Here is a 15,658-nt window from a genome sequence, read left to right as displayed (position 1 = left end):
GAACCGCCCTCCATTAACCCAGTATTTTCATGGGATGCACACAACGACACTCCTCTTTCCACCTACCTTGTGCATTACGATCTTGCGCTGGGTGGGCTCGGCCACGTCGATCATCTTCTGCACCACGTAGTTGGCGTACTGGTCCTTCATCATGGTGTATAAGGCACTGTGGGGGCCCTCAGTCAGGCTGCACACCTCATCTATCAGCACTGCCCGCTCCGCCCGTGATGCGTGGGTCACACACTTCTCCACCACATTACTAAAGACAGGATGGGAGTGATAAGCATAAAGACACATGGGAAAGGAAATTCTGTAGAAATGAAAGAAAAGCATTTTCCATAGAAAAAGGGAGGATAAGACCGAGACCTTATGTGTGTTTGCTCTGGAATTTACCTGGCAAACTTGTGCTGGCTGAGTCCCAGCACATTGCCTCTGATCTCCGCCACAATCTTGCTCTTATCCTCAGCTCGGCCATGCTCCAAAACGTGCTGGATGACATAGTTGCCATACTGGTCCTAAATAAAACACGAACATTTTAACTAAAACGGGAGGACACCAGCTGGCGTTTCTGACGTCACATCAAACACGCAGCCAACTTCAAAAATCTGGACTGAGAGAAGCTTTATTCAAGCCAACACGAGGTGTCATTATCTGGAAAAACATAACTGGAGGAAAGCAAATGACAGCAACGTGTGCTAGTGTGTGTGTGTGTGTGTTACCTGCACAAGCTGCTCTGTGTGTTGATGGAGCTCCTCTAGTATAGGCAGCGTCTGTTCAGGAAGGCAGTGTTCGAGAATGCGCTGGATGACTCGGCAACCATAGGGGTGAGTGGAGAGGGCGAAGACCTGAGAGACACACATAATTGCACATCTTTACTTATTCAACATGTACGCCAAGAGCGACTGGAGCTCACTGAGCAGAACAAAACACCAATTTACCTTCGCTCAGACACTAAAGGTGCAGAAAGTCCCTTGGATAACAGATGATCATAGGCATGCTTTCACACACCCAACCCACCCCCGTGAGCAAGGTGAGAGCAAATTCCTGACATGCTTACAGCTACACAAGCAAATCTGAGCCACCGAGCCAAAAACATGCGGTTACACAACATCCATATGTTTGAGAGGCAAAAGATTCACGTGTCAGTAAGAATCTAATGTCAGAGTGACTCTTCAAAAGTGAAACCTTTAATCTGTGTCCAACAAAAACAAATACAGAAACATACAAAATGTTTCTTTTAACACCTTATGCTAATGTAACATTTAGCTGGTGGATAGAAGATGGCTGCTGCCACTGGGCTGAGGTTTCTGTTGCCATGGAAACGTATCCTGTCCCTGGGAAGGACTGAGTACGTGAGTCGATGTACTTTGGCGGTGACAATATGCTTGGTGCCTCAAGGCAGCTACAGAGTGCACACAAGTATGTGTGTGTGGATGTCAGCCAAGCACCGGCAGGCTTCAGTGACTGTGGAAAGTGTGTGTGTGTGTGTGTGTGTGTGTGTGTGTGTGTTTCCGCTCACACAGTGGGAACCCACCTGTCCCTTAAAGGCGTCTATGATGAAGTGCAGTGCGTGAGGCTGGACACACTCGATACACTTCTGCACCACGTGGTTACCGTTCTGGTCCTTCACACACTTCAACACGTGGCCGTCCAGCTCGCGCACCATCTCGCTCTGCAGGGAGGAGGAAGAGGAAGAGGAGGACAGAGGTGGAGGAAGAGGGAGAATGTGAAGAGGGACATGTAATTGTTTGTGAGAAGTCAAATATTGCCTGAAAGCATTTTCCAACCTCTCCTTCATTTTTCACAGTGGCTCATAGCCCCAACAAATAATACTGGGCTTTGAACAGTTGCCCTAGTGAAATCTACTGAGGTCCATTAAGGAGAGATGGATCTCTCTCACTCTCACTCTCACTCTCACTCTCTCACTCTCTCTCTCTCTCACTCACTCTCTCACTCTCTCTCACTCACTCTCACTCTCACTCTCACTCTCTCACTCTCTCTCTCACTCACTCTCTCTCTCACTCTCTCTCTCAAACTTGTATTGCCTTTCCTCCAAAACCACTGAATTTTTGCAGAATGATTTCCTGTTGATATTCAGCATTATTTCACCACCTGCAGTTTAACATTTACATATAAACTGTGGTATCATTAGCCTCATTCATCGTTGATGATAGAGTGTCTACAAGGAACCTGCTGCTACATGAGGCAGCTCTAACATAAAACCCATGATGTATATGAAAAATGCTGTTGCAGCTAGAGGAGCGTACCTCCACCAATGCAGCATTCTGCTACATAAACAGAAATAAGCGATCCATGAGAAATGTCTCCTCATTTGAGATTGAGTTATTAGCACAAAAGATATTAGATGTGCTTTGAAAATGGAACACTTAAAAGATTTTCTTGTTTCTTTTGTGTTTATAACAGCCTAAGCAGAGTTATGATTGGACAAGTTTAATTAAGGTCATTTTAGTGCAAAGATGCAGTCTGTTACAACTGTTTATAATTTCATACAGTGCAATAAGAACCAGTGTACTTACAATGACCTGCTGATCGGAGGGAATGAACTCCAGAGCCTTCTGAATAACCCTGCAGCCGTACATCTGCAGGGCCAGTGACAGCACATGACCTCGGATCCTCTCTGCAAGAGCCAGCTTCTGGTCCAGGCTGCCAAACTGAAAAACACAAACATGCATGATAAGCCTGCAAACTGTCTAACTCATCTAATGACTCAATACCATGCACATTACACACTCTCACAAGCCAGAAAGCACACCAAAATCGGACACGCAGTATGGACAATTAAAGGTAGGAAAAATCTTCAGATTACAGAAGCAATTCCTAAACTCACGGCTGTGTCACATCCCATCTCTGAACTTGTATGCCATCTTAAGGAATCCTAAGTGGAACTCTAAACTTGATTCTACAATCAGCACTCATCCGGTCATGCCTTTATCTGTGTTTGGGATGTGTGCAAGACTGTCGGTATCGATGAAAAGAGCTGTCAAATTCCACTTATCGCTGGCGAGCTAGCTTGCTATAATGGCAAAAAAAAAAAAAAAAAAAGGCTTTCAATTTTGGCACTGATGAGAAATTCAAAGCAAACACGCCAACGCCAGTGTTGCCCTGTCGTCCAACAGGATGACATCAACACAAGTTTGTCCAACAGGTTATCATTAGCGTTACCCACTCCAGCAGGCTAACAGCAGTGTTAACCTCTTCGACAGGCTAAAATCCACGTGGGTTTCTCAAAAGGTTACAATTCAAGTATCCTTTCAATCAATATTTTAATGTCCATGTTGTTCCCTATTTTTATTGCAATACAGACCAACTACAGTGGTGGTGCTATTGCTATATATCTATATATCTGTCTATATGCCATCCTAATGAACCATTCCTAATTTGGGGACATTCTTCCATTAGGAAGGATCTTAAATAGACAAGAAAAATCCTAAATCTCATTCTAAACTGAAATTAGATTGGATATCAGACTCGGGCGGTTTCTGTTATGAGGCCCAAGGTGCAGTTGAAGAGAAACACGGACTGAAATGTTCCAATGAATTAAATCTTGGCGACTCAAATCCAGTTCTGTTGATGATACACACCTCAAAGAACTTCTGGATGACATAATTTCCAAAGACATCCACCATGAGCTGGTAGGCCGCCTGTAGTATCTCACTGAAGACAAGTTGGCGCTCTGCTGAACTGGCTCGCTCCAATTTCAACTGGATAAACCTTTAAAGAGACAGAGGATAAGCATTATATTAACAGATATATTTTATATTGAGTTCCATACCTCTGTACTTTGTTTTGTTTTTCTTCACTTTGTTTGCAATACACTAAAGTCTCATGAGAAAGTATACAGCCTGCTCTCCTAAAACCCACTTAGTATATAAAGGGGATTTACAAAGTTTGGATGAACCTGAAGACGAAGACAAATAAACACATCAGACAGAGACAGAGCAATAAAGTAAAACAGATGTACAAAGACGGAGGAAGAGAGGGCTGCTCCTATATCTTTAACCTGAGGGAACAGTCAGACAAAAGGAGACGGAATTCAGAGTGGAGAACAGACGAGGAGAACAAACCAAGTAGCCTGTGAGGTATAGTGATGGATGCCAGGCAAAAAGCAAGAGATAAAAACAGAGTGATGTTGAAGAAGCTGAGGAAAGAATATGTCTGGAATCTGCAGACTGGACGTCATGTTGTATTAATAGATAATTTCAGTGGTAAAGTCTGCATCTGGTTTAACCCAGACAGAACAAGAAACCAGAACCCAAGTCAAGTTTTGCACACAAGTATTTGTGCTTATAACGGAACAGTGTCTGTAATATAACTGCTTAGATTCCAGTTTATATTGAGAATAAACCTGAAATCTGACAGTACGGTCCAGTCAGTGGAGGACACAGAGAGAGAACAATGTCCTTAGGGCTGTAACTTTGAAACATTCGAAAAAACAAGCTTGCTCTTCAGTGTTGAAGATAAGAAATATGAGCTTTGATCCACCCGTCCATAGTGAACTTGAGCGGGGTTATTTACACAGAGATTCAGGGATGTTTGAGACAAGTTAACAAATTGTGAGTGAACTCTGGTGAAATCTCAAGTTGTCAAACTGAAAAGTGGTGATCCTGTATCTCACTTGGACATCAAAGATTTGTGACAACTGACAGTCTGTGCCAAATTTTGGAAATGTCAGAAATAAAAAGGGGCATTCTACCCTTTTTGGAGGAGCTTCAACAAGAGTGAGAAAATAGCTCAGTGACATTTCAGCTTTCCCTTCGAGCTGAAGTTTGTAGACCTAAAACCCAGAAATCTGCTCGCATTTTTGCACATCTCATCTCAAAAGTTCTGTGGTTACCAAAGCCTTGAGATATTATCCCTTTTTTCCCTACGACATGAAATAACTCATTAAGTGTCCCAAAATGTAATTAAGAAGCGCTTACATATCATAAGAACCGCAGATGCTAACAAGTGGCCAAATGAGACTATAGAAGTTGTCAGGGACATTAAACGCCATCACACTGAACAAGAAGACTCATCTACTCACGAGTCCTTCTTTTCAGTCAGACTATAGTTGCAAATATTTCTTTTACTTTGCAAACTTGTTGATTCGTAAATGTATAGAAAACTTGTATAGCAGCATGTAGTAAGGACGCTTAGTGGTGGTGACCACTAAGTGTTAATTAATTGATGTGACTGCAGTGCAGTCTTTTATAGCCTTACATTAGCTTCTTATTTCTAGTGATTTTATTAACGCTTTGTAAAAAGTGGTGTCCATCTGTGAAGATTCTCTTGCTGAACAAAATGTGCAACTAGTATTAAACTTGTGTTTGCCACAGACCTTATTTTCCGCAGATCTCTAGTTAACGAAGCATTCATCTTATAATCTGATTTTCTTAAAAACGTATCTTAAACTGTCCAACAGAGATTCCAAACAAGACGTCATGAGAGCTACTTTGTGTTGGTAGACATGAATCTGCAAAATCAGTTATCTCACGGGTAAGCAGAACCATTAGCCATAAAATTTTGAGGATTCCATCTGGAGGTAACAGTCTTGGTTGTCAAATCAGGATAACATGTTTCATCATGTCTTCTTAGTGGTTATTTGTGCTGTATTCTAGGTTGAAGAGATATTTGTGTACCTGCTCCCATGCTGGTCCTGGCTGAACTCCATGATGTGGCCAGCGATGTCTCTAAGCTGCAAGTTGGGGTAGCGGTTGTTCCTGAAGTCCTCCAGCAGGCGGCTCCTGCCTGATGGCATCACGTCTGACATGCCGTAGCGTAGCCGTGATGAGGGGAACAGCTGGCTGCTAGGTGAAAAGAGGGAGGAGCCTGAGCTGGTGGCACTGCGGTACTTAGCCTCCGCTCCTGGGGCTGCAGAGATGAAACGCCCGCTGCCATTGGTCAGGCCTCCTGTTGGGTCAGACACAAGAGGGCGATGATTGTCAGAAATTATACTGTTCAAGAATAGCTACAGGATATTGGAAAATCTCAAGGAAATACAAGGTCCGAACAAAACAAACATGACCAAGAATATGATAGACGTGGATTTAAAAAATTGAATGTCATTCATTTTCGTTTCATATACACATAACGCGCTTGTAGATCTTATTGCGGAATTTAAAAAAAACAAGTCAAATAATTCAACGTTTGACCGTTTTTTTACAATTGTACTTTTGTACAATTTGTACAAAGAGGTGCTTTGCTTCAGTATTTCCATATTCTGGCACTTAATACTTTAACTTCACTTGAGTTAATTGATCACTTTAGCTACTAGTAACTTTGCAAATTCAGATTATTCAGTGCTGATCGGCTATTACTCGTGACATCTGATGGTGATGTTGACACTGAGCCCACTGAAGTGGTGACCACCAACAGAAAAAGGATCCTGCATTAGAGACAAAGTACTGCATTTTTCTTATATAGTTATTTCATCTGCAATCAGACACAAAAATCTCTGATACTGATAAATAAAAAAAAATGATGAATATCAGCCCCAATAATGGGTCTAGCCCTAATTTATTTGTATTTTTCTTTTTAATTGATGACACAGCAACGCTACATTTTGGACACTAAAATTAAAATGATATCAAAGCTTTGCTGCACAGAAGCATGGCACTGGATGGCAGCATTGCCTAAAAAGATTAAGGCAGCCTACACCAAGAAAAAGTTACTGTGTACACAGAAAATATTACAATCAACTAGACCATAGAAAATCAACAACTCTGATTCAGTCGTAAAGGATTTTCAGTCGTAAACTTAACAGTTATACATCATTCAAATGAGGTTGAATAAAGTAAAGAATACTTAACAGTGGTTAAAGCAAAGAAACATCCTGAGCCTGAACTTTTTGCGTGTGTGTGTTCCAGCATAAGTACTGAGGCATTGCCATAATCACTTTCCTGTGTTGAGTTTTTACTCCATTGACAATTTTGTCAGAAATTAATGTGCACATGCGTATTTTCAAGTCGTATTTTCACACACACGGTCAGCCTTTGATGCCGGTCCGTCAGCTGTGGTTGTTGCTCCCGGTAATCGTGTTGTGTGTTGGAGAGTGCAAGCAGCTGCTCTGAGTGGGGTCTGATTCGTGACGTGGTAGCACTTTTTTACCGCTAGTTGCATAGATTAGCTTTCTCGAGTACAAAGTGCAGGAGCAAGCACTCTTAACTTCTTGCACAAGCTACCAAAAGGCTTACCATCTTTCCCCATTTCTTCTATCCACACCCAGCGCCATTTATTTGTTAATCCGTTATCAATTAGGAGGGCATCTTCCCCAGGCTTCATGAATTTACTCTCCATCCTAATCTCCTACGTGACGTCTCTGCATGGGTTATCAATTCAGCATGAGACTCGGTTGAAGCGCATATTTCCAAGACCCGCCCCATTTTACTTCTGATTGGCTAATTATGTTAGTTTGAGAGTGGGAGAGTTGTGTTCCCATCATAGCATTGGCAGACGCACTCATGAACTCTCAAATGATAAAGATTTTTTTTTTTTTTTAAATATAGGATTTTTTTCTCCCCCCGCAGCCAAACGCCGCACGCCGGAAATCAAGAATACTTTAAGCCCTGTGTTAATGATTATAATCGACTTTCATTTCATTGAAAATGAAATGTTATCAAATTACAGCAAACATATGTATTTTCAAGCAACATCTGAACCAGGATGTAAAAAAAACTTAAGCCATGTTTGTGCTGAAGAACTATTTAAACCTCAAGATAACTACAAATAACAAAATCAGAATTATTGGCCAGTCGTGGAATCTTACACCAGCTTTACATTGCTCTCATTGCACCAACAAAGTTGGCATACAGCTAGGAATGAAGACAACAAAACCTGAACAGTCAAGTTAAACCTTGCAGAATGGTCCGGACTGTACTGTACAACAGCATGGTAGCAAATATTCCAGTTAGTGTCAGAGCCATGACATCCTCAACTTCACTCAACTTGTGCAGTTTCCTCCCTTCAAGGCTGCCATTTCCTGCATTCCTTATCTGAATAATATGACACCTCTAAAGTGTTGAAAACGGCAAACACTTGATAATCCATCACAGTCATTACAAAGCCTCGACTTTGCTCTTTCACCTTATTTGATTGTTGCTTCATCACACTTTTGAGTGTTTTTCTTACACCTCACCCTGCCAACTGCCAATCATGGGAAGCACACAGGTAGCATGAAAAGTATCAACCAGTAATCAATCCGTCAAGACAAGCTGCATTACAATGTGCCATCATATTTTTGTCTTGTAGTTTAGGAAAATCTAAGCTGGAGCAGTAGCTGATTTGAGCCAAGTAGGACGCACACATAGCAGAACTATTCTAAAAACTAAATGGTAGAGTATAATTACATACATGTTACAAAATAAACCTAGACAAGTGAGCAATATAATTCTTCGCTATAAAACTACCCTGCTCTGGTCGACAAAAAAATTCCTGTTTAGGCTTTGTATTCATGAACACCATCTCATATGAAAATCTATATGGGTCTGTGTGTGAAGCTTCAGTAAAGAGTTTTTGATTACATTCAACAAATCGGTGCAGTTAATAATATCAATCTATAGTTTTCTGTGCTGGTATATACTGGCACATAAAAATAGCTCTAGCTCTGATTTGGCAAATGAGCATTAGCACCGTTTCCACAGAGTCTCAAAGAAGCTATTCAAGTGTCAAAATAACACACTTGCTGAAAATTGCTAATCATTTGAATCAAACACACGTACCAAGATTAAGGTTGGACGAGGAGCTGTGATTGGACAGGGAAGGTGGGGGTGTGAGGGAATGGGAGGGGCCCTGGTTGGGAAGAGGCATGCCCACAGGGCCTGGGGAAGGACTGAAGCCCAAGGTGCCGTTATAGAAGCCTCCGTGACCAATCGGGGTGAGGCTAGAGGGCGTGCGTTTGTAGAGCTCGTTGTTGCCAGTGAGGGAGTCCCGCCTAGAGCCGCTGCCACCACTCGAGTTGGCCACTAGGTGGAGACAGACATAAAATTAGATCATGAAAGTATTAATTATGAATCAAGGTAAATACAGCCAAGTAAGATTCACACACTTTTTGCACACCTTCAAGGCACCTCACTGAAACATTATCAGACTCTCAAAAGCCTTTAACCACCATAGCTAAACGGCCATGATAAATGTAATAGTTATACATATACACATAATATATAATCCATTTGTTGATTTTATTAGCCGTTCATATCAACTTGTATGGTTTGTTTTTATCAGGAGTATTTATTTCTTGTTAATTTTGATGCCAGGAAACAAACTATTATGACAACAGGAATACTTCAGATATTAAAAGACTTTTAGTTTATGTGAGTGATCAACTGCCCTGCACGTTTCAGATGTTTCCCTGCCCAAACACAACTGATTCAAATGAATGGGTCATTATCAAGCTTTAGCCGAGTTTTATGACAAGCTGATCCTTTGAATCAGGTTTGCTCGAGCAGGACTGAAACCAGATTATGTCCAGCATTTTTCAAGGACTGTATTTGATTTCCAATAGTCTTTGCCTTGACATCATCAAATTAAGCATTCTCCAAACTTTTAATGCATTATATGAAGCCGGTAAAACAATGTAGTAATGGTGTATTCCTACCTGCCGTTCCAAAGCCACCCAGTGTGGCCCCCAGCGTGGCCCCTAGGGAGGAGGAGGTGGGCTGGCTGAAGCCCAAGGAAGCAGAACCTGGTCCGGGCTGACCGGAGCCTTGTGAGAAAAGAGAGGAACTCTGGGAGGAGGAGCTGAGGGAGGAGGAACCGTAAAAGGAGCTCCCTCCCAGTGCGCCACCAGGGCCACCCTGCTGCTGAGGCTGTTGGGACGTCATGGCACGAAATGGACCGTTGGCCCCGCCGCCCAGACCACCGTTGGCACCACCGGCGGAGGCTGCTGCTGCTGCAACTGGAGGATGAGAAACAAGAACGATTCAAAGGTTTAATCTGAGTAAACAGCCATAAAAAGCCATACTGAATTAATTCAACTGAAAGAAGTAGACATAACGCTTCTTGGGGGAGCATTTTTTAATCCTGGGAACAAAAACATTGAAGGTACAGCCTCATAATCGCTTAATTAAATGTTCTGGATGAATGGGACATTCAGAAGATGTTGTTAAAAGACCACAACATGCAATCTTTTGTTTTGTGTGTGACATCCTTCATTATTCTGTCTGTTTGGTCTTTGACAAAGTCTGTGAGTGCGTTGCCATCTTACCTGCTTGTGCTGCGGAAGGAGATATGATGACAGAGGCGGGGGCCATTAGGCGGACAGGGCCACTCCTGGCTCCAGTGTTGACTACCAGGGCTCCCGTCTGATCATAGTAGGCTGCAGGGGCGAGGACTGGGTAGCCTGAGAAGCACAGACGAATATCCAGCATTTCAACATCAGTTTTGAAGAACATGGTTGTGAAAGTGCCGTCATCAGAAATGTGACTAGGTTTGTTGAGAGTTCTGCTGGTGAATGAGTTTCCTACACACCAGGGACTCCTGCTGCTAACCCCTGTCCAAAGGCAAGGGCAGAGTTGACTGCTGCTGCTGCAACCAGCTGGTCATTCTGCTGACCCTGTTGACCTTGGCTGGGGGTCAAAGGTCGCTGGTTGCCCCCAGCACGCATCACCTTCACAAAGAAAGAAGAACAAGACACATTTGTCAACTGTCACTGTCAGAGAAACAAGTGGTTGCATGTAATAAACAGCCAGGATAAAAGCACATTCCTTAAGGTAGAATTAGCATATATGATCAAAACTAAAGTATATAATCAGCAAGTAAATTAAACATTTCCCACTGACTGTTTTACATTCAGAGATCCAAGAAGAGCAGCAGTAAGACTGAAGGCACGTTCAGCTGGCTCCTAAGTAGTGCACTGACAGAAACATCTTGAGCCAGTGCCCATCAGCATGCCAGATTTTTGGCGAGCAGCCAACTGACCTGCTGTTGGTTCTGCTGGCCCTGGTTTGCCGCCTGCTGATTGGCCGAGTTGTTGGCTGCAGCCGCCTGCTGCTGGAAGAGGTTGGCTGGGTAGACCCCCCAGGGGGTCACACCATAGTACTGGGGAGGCATCACTGCCGGTCCTAGACACACATAATCATACAAACCACAGGTGAGATGGGACAAATGTGTGTGTCTATGTGTCTCTTCACTGTAGAAAATTAACATGAAGAAGCTCAAGGTCCAAATCAAAACACACCAAGTGTAGCTGCTGCTGCTAGTCCAGCTGCATAGGGGTCTGTCCCTGGTGGAGCGGCACTGATGATATAAGGATTGGGCACAAAAGCTGGGGCCAGACCTTGGGAACACATAGAGGGAAAAGGTGAAACAGGACCTGAAGGTTTTACATAACACATGGAACCAATTCACTCTACAGTAAAGCTTCAGCACACAGATAATAATCAATAAAACAGAGCCCTCCAGATCTGTTGAACAATGACCACAATGAAAGACTTTTTATGCTTGTTTTTATGCTAGTAAACCTGAAAAACGTTAACCCTTAATTAGTAAACACAGGACTGAACAACATGGTATTTGGTACTTTTGTGATCTTTTGCCCTGGAAATTTTAGCAACATTTTAGTCAGTGGAATGATCAACAAACATATGACATAATTATGGGCCTGATGTGCCAGTTTAAGTCTTACTCTTCCCGATCCCGAAATTCCCGATACACCAAAAGTCTCTTACCAATGTGAGGCTGCTGTGCTGCTGCCAAGGCGTACTGCTGTTGCTGGGCTGCTGTTAACTGCTGTACTGCTAGGGCGTTGTTTCTCTGAAACAGCTGCAAACAGCATAACAGGTGAATTCAATTTCAATGCCATTTCAGCTGCATCTCAGAGAGCTAGTGACAAATGTTCATATATGACTCGCTGCAGGTTGCCATTACCTGCTGCTGGTTGGTGTAATCAAATAAGCCCACAGTGGGCGCGGAGTCCATCTGCATCTGGGAGTTGTAGTCAAACTGAAGCGGCTCCATCACAGACTCCATGGGGTCCATGGTGACACCACCTTGTTCTACACCAGAGAAGTCCTCAGGAGGTTTGGGGCCCCCACCACCTCCCAGGGGTGTCAGGCCCTCTGCCCCTACACCCCCGGGACCACCAAGCAGGTCACCCTCAGGACCAGGGGCTGGCATGTTGCCTTGGGGACGACTGCAGAGGTAAGACAGCAGGAGCAGTTCAGTTTATATCCGAAAGGCTGTTTGTAAAGTGAGAAGCATTTCAAGTTGTAAGCCTGTGTCCTGTTGAGTCCTACCCAAACTCCTTGACGTCGACGTCGAGGCCGTTCTGCACGGGCAGCCCATTGGGGTTGATGACGTCACCGATCACATCAGCCTCACCTTCCGTCAACTCTTTCAATTTCTCTCCCTCAAATGATGCCTTCGGTTTCTCCCTCTTCTCCTCCTCCACCTCTCCATCCCTCTGCCCCTGTATGATGGAGAGAAACGAGAAATGACTGATACTGTGAAAAAACCTGAAATATAGGAGGTGCTGATAACTTGTCAGTGAGAGCTACAGAGTAGGGAGGACAGACTAACATGGACAAGGTGAAAGACATGTCGTCATTTGACAATCTTTGGCTGACGGAGGACAAAAAAAGAACGCATTGATGCAGAAGGGAATGAAAGCTATCAAAGAGGATATGAGACTCAATAACACTGATACACAGAGAGAGAACAGACGTCAGGACTTACGTAGGGTCCTTTTCGGAGGCAGGAATCCAGTTTGTCGGCCGGCGAGGAGGAAAGGACATACTCCACCATGCTAACTCCCAACCCTCCACTCTCAGATCGCGGGGACATCACTGAGCCCACCCCAACTTCACCACCACCATGGAAGCCCTGCCCTGGCCGGCGGGACACCATGATTGGCTGAGACACTGAGTGATCTGACATGAGAGGAATAGGGGCTGTTGAATAATGATCACACATTTGTCCTTAAGCACTTCGGGCTTGAAAAGGATCCAACACATAAGCACCATTAACAGATAATATTGTTATAATATATATCCCTCTGCTGCAGTGTTGCAAATTTTGTCATCCCAACATGTCAGGCTTTTTTTTTTTTTCACTGAGATGGTCTGAACGAACAGAAATTTATAGATTTTCTGCAGAATTAATGCACTGCATATTTTCACCTTTATTTTCACACTTTATTTTACCAGCTGTTCATATGTACTTACTATGTTTTGAAGATGATTATTTAATGCCGAGTTCAGGTTAGTCTGGTGTGGTGTGAGTCAAACTTCTTGGCACATTAGATGCTGTTAATTTATTGTCCCTTTCAACATCCCATGAAATTATCAACCATCAGCAATGTGGCCGAATGTGGATTATATGTCAAGAGATTTATAAAGAAACATGATTATGTTGTACAGTCCTGAAAGCAAAAGTCCAAGAAATATGCTGTCTAATGCACAATTTAAAGTTACAACTACCAATAGGGTAATCAGTACAAATGTATGCATCACTGTCCCCGCAAACCTAAATTGACGAGTTACAGACTGATTGTGAAATGAAGGAAGATTTCTTTTACAGAAATAACTGCACTGCGTTGATAAGATGCACCAGAAATCTCAACTCTCATCATCATCTGAGAGAACATAAGGGTGAGTTCACTTTGACATCAGCTTTTGATTCTGACAGGAATATAAATTAGGGCTGCACAAAAAATCGTTAAAAAAATCGCGATCTCGATTCACACATACACGTGATCTCATATCTACACACAGCGATTCTGAAGCATTTTATATCTCGAGCTGAATCACAAACAAATGCTCCTTTTATCCTCCCGGATTTTTTGAAGCGCCCCCAAACGCAGCACTGCGGGCGGCAAATTGGGGGTCTGTTTTGGTTCGCCGATTTCCCGCCTCGGAGGGTACACTTATTTCCGCCTCGCCTGCTAGATGAGCAACTGGACAGCCGCTGAGATCAGGAGATGCTAGCGTCTCCTGGATCTCTAGCTGTATGGTTGTGTTAGCTTGTTGTTGTAGCCACAATCTAGGAACGGTCGCTACTTTCAAATTAAAAGCCCCCCGCTAAGAACCCAGCTCTAAACTCCAATGGAGTGTAATGTAAAGCTCTTATTTTGAAGACAAATTCGTTGTCAACTGCTCACAGCCCAACGTCGGGCTTCACGTCACGTCACATGTTTACCTCTACCTCTGAGGCGGCTTTTGGAAAAGAAAGAAAATTATGCCTCCGTTTTAGAAAGCTGATCACAGCAGCTATCACATATCACCTAGCTTAAGATACGGCCCCAATAAACACTGTAGAACATGAGGTATAAAAGGATGCCCTCTCATCTTGGGAGACTATTTTTTATTTTTTTTATTTGTGTAAAAATAATTTCTCATCCAATGATAGAACTTGAAATGAACAAAAAAACATTGCTTTGGTAGAGGCATAGTAGTATCTGCCATACTATCATGTTTTTGTTTTGTTTTGTTCAAGTTCATCAGTGCAATAAACATTTTGTGAAAAAAATCGTGCCAGAGAATCGTGATCTCAATTCTAAGCAAAATAATCGTGATTCACATTTTTTCCAGAATCGTGCAGCCCTAATATAAATATACATTTTCTAACACCAGACATTGTTTGTACTAGTAGTTTGTGGATGTGCTTAAGAACAAAATGTTTCACCAAAGCTCCTGTGTCACCTTATTACACATATCTAAAAAGAGATTGATTTATACCTGAGGCACCCCATGCACTGTCCCTCCACTGGTCCAGAAAGATCCCTTTTGGTCCATCCTTTCCAGAGTCGTCTGTCTCCCAGAACTTCTTACCAGTTAGCAGCTGCTACAAAGACAACAGAGAGGAGACAGGGGAAAAGACAAGGTTAAACATGGTCATATGTAATATATATATTTCAAGCACACAGAAGAATGAGAAAAATAAAACAAGTATCGTAAGTGAATAGTTTGTATAACTAACCAGGTGAGCAAAAAGATCCTAAAATCTAACAAACCTTCAGAATGTCTTTAACATTTATTTTTGGCTTTTTGTGTGTGTGATATATTTTCAGTAATACATGCATGTTTTGGAGGTACTTTGCCCCCTGACTGCACCCCAGACAAACAAGTGCAGGCCACTCTAGCTAGATGAGTGGAGCAAAAACAAAATAACACAACCACACTATTTAAGCCAGTGTCTGAAAGCAACCATACAACAATTATGCTTGTTAATGTTACTTTTAAAAATGTCAGTCATTTTGAATAGTAGTTCCAAGTGTTTGGACTTACTCTGAGCAGCTCATTGTGTTTCATATCACATGTCTATTCAAATTTCTTCACTTTCTATTAGTTTATTACAGTCTTCTCTCGCTATAAAAAGACCTTGTCTGATCAGTGTCTTCTGGCAACAGGAAACAACTCCTGCTTACACATGGACTCAAAATCAGTTTGAACTGTTTGGCCTGTAACATGTTAATACATCATTATAGATGTATTACAGTCGATGGCAGCCAAACAAAATTCATTCAAACAAATGTACATCAGCACCATGTTCAACAAGCCAAAACTAATTGCGGGCACGAGTCCAACATTAACAGAATTACTCAACCCGACTCAAATTAAAAAGCGTCTCTGCTCAGTCTCTTCTCAACTTTCAGAGCTTTTCATTTGGGAGGAACAATGCCAAAACAAGTCCACACTACTTTTGGCACAAAGGCCTTTCACTGAGC

At 42.7% G+C, this 15,658-nt stretch overlaps 1 protein-coding gene across 4 annotated transcripts in view; it reads right to left on the bottom strand.

Moving 5' to 3' along the window:
* The window catches only part of pum1 (pumilio RNA-binding family member 1), a 29,965-nt gene that overhangs the window by 4,014 nt on the left and 10,293 nt on the right, over positions 1-15,658 (bottom strand). The window contains exons 5-22 of one of the 4 annotated variants that reach the window (XM_030411933.1): positions 14,670-14,775; positions 12,670-12,884; positions 12,231-12,403; positions 11,863-12,127; positions 11,664-11,757; positions 11,174-11,272; positions 10,915-11,057; positions 10,465-10,603; positions 10,202-10,336; positions 9,593-9,892; positions 8,718-8,960; positions 5,640-5,910; positions 3,603-3,732; positions 2,538-2,672; positions 1,535-1,672; positions 720-845; positions 394-515; positions 67-259 (exon numbers count right to left, since the gene is read on the bottom strand). In XM_030411933.1, coding sequence (XP_030267793.1) covers positions 67-259; positions 394-515; positions 720-845; positions 1,535-1,672; positions 2,538-2,672; positions 3,603-3,732; positions 5,640-5,910; positions 8,718-8,960; positions 9,593-9,892; positions 10,202-10,336; positions 10,465-10,603; positions 10,915-11,057; positions 11,174-11,272; positions 11,664-11,757; positions 11,863-12,127; positions 12,231-12,403; positions 12,670-12,884; positions 14,670-14,775 — 3,027 coding nt within the window. The remainder of the gene's footprint in view (positions 1-66; positions 260-393; positions 516-719; positions 846-1,534; positions 1,673-2,537; positions 2,673-3,602; positions 3,733-5,639; positions 5,911-8,717; positions 8,961-9,592; positions 9,893-10,201; positions 10,337-10,464; positions 10,604-10,914; positions 11,058-11,173; positions 11,273-11,663; positions 11,758-11,862; positions 12,128-12,230; positions 12,404-12,669; positions 12,885-14,669; positions 14,776-15,658) is intronic. The other 3 variants (XM_030411935.1, XM_030411934.1, XM_030411936.1) reach the window with 3 other exon arrangements.

Source organism: Sparus aurata, chromosome 3 (genome assembly GCF_900880675.1).
Source record: "Sparus aurata chromosome 3, fSpaAur1.1, whole genome shotgun sequence".
NCBI lineage: Eukaryota > Metazoa > Chordata > Actinopteri > Spariformes > Sparidae > Sparus > Sparus aurata.
The sequence above is the reverse complement of the archived record's forward strand: the minus strand, read 5'-3'. Positions and strand labels throughout refer to the sequence as shown.